The sequence below is a fragment of the Octodon degus genome, unplaced genomic scaffold (assembly GCF_000260255.1).
Source record: "Octodon degus isolate 3935 unplaced genomic scaffold, OctDeg1.0 scaffold00069, whole genome shotgun sequence".
NCBI lineage: Eukaryota > Metazoa > Chordata > Mammalia > Rodentia > Octodontidae > Octodon > Octodon degus.
Window position 1 is genome coordinate 12,233,145 of NW_004524645.1, and position 7,523 is coordinate 12,240,667.

The 7,523-nt window shown below is 36.5% G+C and overlaps 1 protein-coding gene across 3 annotated transcripts in view; it reads left to right on the forward strand.

Annotated features, from left to right (window-relative positions):
• Ppef1 (protein phosphatase with EF-hand domain 1) overlaps window positions 1–7,523 on the forward strand; it is a 201,145-nt gene that overhangs the window by 52,627 nt on the left and 140,995 nt on the right. For all 3 annotated transcript variants that reach the window (XM_004635109.2, XM_023719556.1, XM_023719555.1), the window contains exon 6: window positions 234–385. In XM_004635109.2, the coding sequence (XP_004635166.1) occupies window positions 234–385 (152 nt within the window). The remainder of the gene's footprint in view (window positions 1–233; window positions 386–7,523) is intronic.

A 7,523-nucleotide genomic window follows, 5' to 3' on the forward strand; every position in this document is an offset into this window, starting at 1 on the left:
AGACACAGACACAGACACAGAGGAGAGAGACCTTTTGGTTTTTCTGACTGTGGTTTGCCACTTTATCAACTTTGTTACAAAGAAAAAAAACATATCATTGTTATATGTGCATTATCTCGATATGCATAACATTTAGCACAATGCCTTACATAGGCTCAGATATTTTTATTAAATTTAAAGATTAGAAGATTGATTTCTATTCTTCATAACCTTTTCTGTCTTTCCTTTTCCAGAATTATCAAATCAACTTCTTGAAAACGCCAAGGATAGACAGGAGTATTTGGGGTTGATAGAGGTCCCAGATTCCTATGATGGCCCACGACTGCATTTTCCCTTCAATTTTACTGATATTGCTTTACTTATTGACGCATTCAAGCATCAAAAGGCAAGTGGAAGTAGAAGTTATCCTCATTCTTTTTAATTTTTAAAAAATCTTTTATTTATTTATTTGGTACAGGGTCTCGCTATGCAGCTCAGACTCATAGTGATCTTCCTGTCTCAGCCTCCCCAGCACTGAGATTACAGATGTGTGCAACCACACCTGGTCTCGGTGGCCAGCTCAGCATGCCCCGGGGCAGGGCCAGCACCGTATGTGGTATCAGGCATCTATCCTGTGTCCTTGCACTTGCCAGGCAGGTGCTTAGACCACCAAGCTATCTCCCTGGCCCCTGTACTCATTCTTGTACATAATAGGTGTTCAGTGAAGGTTTATCAAGTGAACAAATGAAGGAATGAAAGGAATAAAGCAGATACATATTTCCTTAGGAAAATGTTCCGTGTTACGTGAAAGTTATCTTTTGCTTTCTAAAAACCTACTAGGAAGTCTCCTGAGGTGCACAGCACCTATACTTAATAATACTTCCTTATCCTTTTTCTGAGATATGATTTTGGATATATCCAAAATACAACATTTTAAAGCATACTACTTGGTGACTTTTTGTATACCTGTGATATCTAATTATATTAGATTGGAAGTGTCCAATTGGTGTACAATCCCAACCAATATGTAATTATAGAATATTTTCATCATCCCCAAAAGGAAGGCTATGCCCACTTACCATGCCCTCTTCTCTTATACTAGGCAACTACTATTCTACTTTCTGTTGATAAGGATTTGCATATTTTATGTATTTCACATAAATGAAGTTATGTAGTATGTAAACTTTTGAGTTTGGCTTCTTACACTTTAAGTTTTTAAGGTTCATCCATGTCACAGTATGAATCATTTCTTTTTATTTTATTGATACATTTTAGATATACATAATGGTAATATTCATTGATGTACAGGGAATTTATACCTGTACATGGCATATCTTGCGTCTTCTATTTTTCCAGTTCCACTCTACTCCCTATAGCCCTACTTTCCCCTCTTACAAAAACTTTATTTCCATTTTTTCCTTCTATTTTTTTCCTTCTCCCTTCTTTCCTATCAGGACTTTAGCAGCCCCAATTGTTTCCATTCTTGTTTGAACATTTTCTTCCTATTTCCCAATATCTATTATACATTTTAAACCTTATTTAAACTTTTGGTGGGCGGCCACATAGCTCAGAGGATTAAAGCACCTGTAAGCAGGCACAGGGGCCAGGGGTTCGATCCCCTGGCCTGCCATGCCAGCCCTGCTATGCCAGCCCTGCCCCCAGGGCACACTGAGATGGCAATTGAGACTGGGCATGGTGGTGTACACCTGCAATCCCAGCTCTTGGAAGGCTGTAACCGGTAGATCAGTATGAGTCAGATCTAGTAGTGAGACCCTGAACACCCTGTAGACCCTTCCCTAAAATATAAAAAAAAAAAAATGAAAAAATAAACGTTTGGTTTCTCAGAGAAGAAAAACCGTATAATATTTACACATGTACATCCAATTTATTTCACTTAACAGTATAGCCTCTGTCTTAGTTATTCTTCTCTCATTGCTGAGACAAATATCCAACACTCAAAATTAGGAAAGGAAAGGTTTATTTAGCTCACAGTTTGTGGAGGTTTCTGTCCATACTCAGCTGGCTCCAAGGCAGAGCGGTACATTAGAAAAGGGCAACATTTTATGGTGGCAGCAAAGAGCAGAGAGCAAAAGCTTGGCAGCAGCTATGGCAGCTAGCCAGCCTCTCTCCCCTCATTACGTTGTAATGCAAATTACCCACCCCAGGGCTAGAGTGTAGCAATTACACCTTCAGTCCCAGCATTGGATCAAGAAGCAGTCATAAACTCCAGAAGCTGCCTCATGACTGCATGAGGCTTTGGGGGGACAACTAGACACAAACCATAACAGCCTCAAACTGCATCCATTTACTTAGAAATGTGATAAGTTTATCCTTCATTATGGAAGGATAGTAATCCATTGTATAAAAAGCAGATATCTTCTTTATTTATTTATTGGTTGATTGACATTTGGGTTATTGCCAAGATTTAGCTATTAAAAACTGTGCCATTATAAAGATGGGTGTGTTGGGGGGGGGAACGACCCGCTCGGACCCCCCCCCATCTCTCTCTCGGGACAGGAGCTTTCTTTCTCTCAATAAATATATTCTCCTCATTAAAAAAAATAAAGATGGGTGTGCATATATTGCTGTGGCATGATGCTTTTAATTCTCAGGAATATACCAAGAAGAGGAATACCTGGCTCAAATGAAACCTTTAGTTTAGCTTTTTGAGGAATCTCCACCCTGATTTCCACAGTGGTTGCACCAGCTTACACTCCCACCAATAGGGGTTTTTATTTCTTCATAGCCTCACAGTATTTGTTATCGGTTGATTTCTTGATAATAGTCACTGTTCCTGAAGAGAAAGGGAAGCTCAGCGTTGTTTTCATTTGTATCTCTTGAATGACCAGTGATGTTCAACATTTTTTCATGTACTTATTTGCCATTTCTACTTCTTAATCTGAGATGTGTCTGTTTATTTCAGATACACATTTTTGGATTGGGTCTTTAGGTTGGGGGGAGTCTAATATTTGTGAGTTCTTTATATATTCTAAATATGAGTCTTTTAGGACCAGGTGGAAAAAAAAATTCCCACACTGTGGGTTGTTAATTCATTCTGTTGTTTTTTCATTCTGTTGTTGTTCATTCTCATTTTTAATAAGATGAGCTCATAGTTGTTAATTCTTTATGATAGTTCCCAAGTGATCATGATATTGTTCATAAAGCCTTTCTCTGTACCAATGTCTTCAAGAGTTCCACCTATTTTATGTTTTAGCAGATTTAGTGTTTCTGTTTTAATATTTAGATACTTGATCGATTTTTATTTTAGTTTAGTCTATAATGAAATGTATCACTGGTTTTAATTTTCAGCATTTAGAAAGCCAGTTTTTATGGTACTATTTATTAAAAAGGCTATCCAAGCTCTCCTTGATTCAAGAGTTTGTGCCGAGAACCCACATGTAATTCTGACTCTATGGGTGATTTTTTTTCCCTCTGGAATGTTGACTATTATATGCCTTGCTGTAGGTTATTTTTTCATAGCTAATTAAAGTTCTATATACCTCGCTTAAGTGTATGTCATGTTTTTGATTGCTTAGAAAGTTTTCTGCCATTATTTCTGCAGTGTTTTTATGTTGTTTACACTCTCTTGCTTTTTCATTGACTCCATTCAGTCATGTCTTATTTTTTTCTTTTGCATCATCTAGCAGCTGTTTGACTGATTTTTTATGGACCCCTGCTATTTTAAGATATCTTTCTTTTCATAATCGATAACCACAATTCTGCCTTCTAGGTATGATACTCTGACCTTGCACTGGCACATTTTGCTGCATATACTTTAAATGGAATTTAAATCTCCATGATATCTGGATCTGTTTCATGGATTCTGTTTCTTTCCTGTGTTGTACATTGTACATATCATTTTCCTCAGCTCTTCTATTTTTTTTTTCAGAACTGGGGATTGAACTCAGACCCTTGTGCTTGCCAAGGAAGGGCTTATTCTACTGAGCCATGTCCCCTAGCCCCTCTTTTATTTTTTTTATCTGCAACTCCTCTAGAGTCACTAAGCATATCTTGCATTATGGTCATCATCTCTGTAGTTATCTATGAAACTATTTCTGATTTTTTTCTATAGCTTTGTTCATCTGTTTTGTTGCTTCTTTTGTCACTTCAGAGAGTTTACATAAGTGACTTTGGAATTGTACCACCTCATTGCCCCCTAGGACTGCTTTTGGTGAGCTGCAATTTTGAGGTTGCATCTTATTTTAAGTGTCTTCTCATTTTCTTTGTGTTTATCTTTTCTTTAGTATAATTCAAGGGTTGATGCTTATATATTGTGCATAGTGAGTAGTATTATTGCTAGTATTTTGAATTCTTTTTTAATAGTTTTATTGAGAAACAAATAACGAGACAGTTTCAAAACCGATTAGTGGGACAATTTCAGTAATTAATACATCGCATATTGTTGTCCTCCTAGTGATTATTCATAGTAGAAGATGCAGACATGATATACTCTCCATAAACACTGTTAGCACAAATCTTTCTATTCATTGAATTAAAAGAAAGTAGCTGTATATATATCCTAAATATTTTGAATACACAGATACAAAATGGTTCTTCACTTGTATCTCCTTTTTTGTTTAGTTTTGTCAGAGAAGGGTATACCATTGTCATTTAAATATTGTAGGTGCATGAATTCAGCAAAAACAATCCAATATAGTCCAGCAGTCTATAATAATAGTGGGTTTTCCATAGGACTGGCAATGTCAGAACTTGTTGACTTGAGGCTTTTGCAGCTTAGCATATGAATATGGCTTTACTTTTTATAGTTCGTATTTTTACTTTTCTGCTGGATGGTTAAGACCAAGATAAAGCAAGACCTATATAATAAGAAATGTAACTTTTGCATCTGAAAAAGTCAGTCAAATCCCCCAGGATTTACCCTGAAACCCAGTACTGCAGTCTGTAGATCCTTTGTCAGTGTCAGCCACGTGGATGAGTCACGGCCATTGCTTCACCAATTTGCACTCTGTGAAGCCTGACAGAGTATTTTCTCTCCATGTGACTCTCCCTAGGCACACTCTTCATCAGTAATCACTTTCTTCTGTGGCCCTATAATCTCCTTGATCAGAAAATTTGGGATACAACTGAGTTACATGATGTTATAGCACAGTTTCTCTTATGTCCTGAGTCGTCACTGACCTCGAAAGGCGAGGGCCAAAATGTTGGCTGTCCTTGCAGCCCTTTTTTTCCTCCAATTTTTGGTCTGCAAACCTAGGTTGTTAACCTTCCAGAAGAGAAGCTTATTGTTATTACCCTACAGCATAGGCAGTTGAGCTTAACCTCAATATCTGTCTGAATATCAAACATCTTAGACATAACATGGAATAGGTATTTTCTATCAAGTATTGATATCTTAAACTTTAAGTCCCTACCGAATATGGGGGAAAAATTTTAAAAATTTAAAAAAATAGGAATAAACAATTACATATTTTTAAACAGAAATTTAGAAATCTAATCATATAGAGCATTGTAGCAGGACAGTCCTCTGACATTTTTTATCTTGTATCTTTTCATTTATTACCCTTTTAAAAAAACAAACATTTACTTGAGAGACAATACGACAGTAATTGGTATGACATGACAAGCAGCACATATTTAGAAGACCAGAATGACATGCATTCCAAACATGACCCTAGTATTACACATTGCTATCTTCAGTGCAGTTGCCTAGTTCAGAGATATCAGCATATAAAGTTAGGGTGAGAATCCTACAAATTAACTGCTAGTTTCAAAAACATGCTGAAGATTCTCAGGATCATTTCTTTACCCATCTGGTGCATATAAATGTATGATTTGCCTGTGTCATGTTTCCTAGCTTTTTTCCTTGCTCTCTCTTTATTGGCTAATCCTTAAGTTCTTGCTTTCCTTTTAATTGTGTTACTACTCTATTTGTAGTTTCTCTTTTGAGTTCTTACACTAGGGAGAATATACAATATTTACACATGTGGATCTGGTTTATTTCACTTATGAGTATATCTTTAAGTGGCATCCACTTAAAGTCTTCAAGTTAAACATACTTTCAGATCAGTAATACTCCACTGTATAAAAATATCACATCTTTTTCATCCATTCCTCAGGTGATGGGCATCTTGCTTGTTTGTGCTGCTATAAACATAGGCACATATATATCACTATGATGTGATGTTTTCAGATCTTCCCGGAAAATTCCCAGTAGAGGGTAGCTGGTTTGAAAGGAATTTCCAATCCTAGATTTTTAAGGATTTAAAAAACAGTTGATTTCCATAACAGTTGTACCCGTGTACATTCCCACCAGCAGTGGAGAAGGGTTCCTTTTTCCCTACAGCATCTCCAACATTTGTTGTTGGTTGATTTCTTTAAGATAGCCATTCTTTCTGCGGGGAGATGGTATCTGAGTGTTGCTTTAATTTGGATTTCACAGATGACTAGTGATGTGGAGCATTTTTTCATATATTTATTCACTTCTTCAATTTTGTCCTCTGACAAGTTTGTATGCATCTCGGATGCTCATTTCTGGAATGGGTCTTTAAATTTTTGGACCCTAGTGTTTTTTAATTCTTTATAAATTCTAGAGAACAGACCTTTGTCTGAGTGCTTATTAGTTAAGAATTTTTCCAAATTTGTGGGTTGTCTTTTCAATTTGTTGGTAATTTCTTTTTTTTCTCCCCATAATTTTATTTAGAAACAAATAAAAATGCGACAGTTTCGAAACAAATTGGTAGGACAGTTTCAATAATTCACACATTGCATACTCTCTTCCTAGTGGTTATTTGCTGTCCAAGATGCAGACATGATATACTATTTACAAACACTATTAGAACACATCCTTCTATTCATTAAGAGAATATAACTATATATCTATCCTAACCATTCTGAATACATAGATACAAAGTGGACATTCATCTGTATACTCTTTTTTGTTTAGTTCTGTCATTTGAATATTATAAGTGTGTTAACTCAGCAAAATATTCTAAAAGTGTCCAGTAGTCCATAATAGTATTGGGTCTTCTGCTTGACAGGCAATGTCAGAAATTGTTGACCTGAGTTCCCTACAGCTCAACATAACAACATGGCTTTACTTCTTATACTTCATTTTTATACATTTCTGCTGTTTGGTTAAGACCAAGATAAAGCAAGAACTATGCAACAAAAGTTGTAGCTTTTGAATCTGATATGGTCAGTCAAATCCCCTCAGGAATGATCCTGAGATCCTGTACCTCAGATTGTAGATCCTTTGTCAGTATCAGCCATGTGGATGAGTCACGGCCATTGCTTGGCCAGTGTGCTCTCTGTGAAAGACTAAGAGAATATCTTCTCTCCATGTGACTCTCCTTAGGCACACTCTACATCATCGATCACTTTCTGCTTTGGCCCCATAATCTCCTTGATCAGAAAATTTGGATCACTACCGAGTTACATAATGTTACAGTACAACGTTATGTACAATACAACAGTTCTCCTATTTCCTGAGACTTAATTGACATTGTAAGGCTAGGGCCAAAATGTTGGCTTTCCTTGCGGCCCTGCTTTTTCTCTAATTTTTGTCTGCAAACTTAGATTGTTAA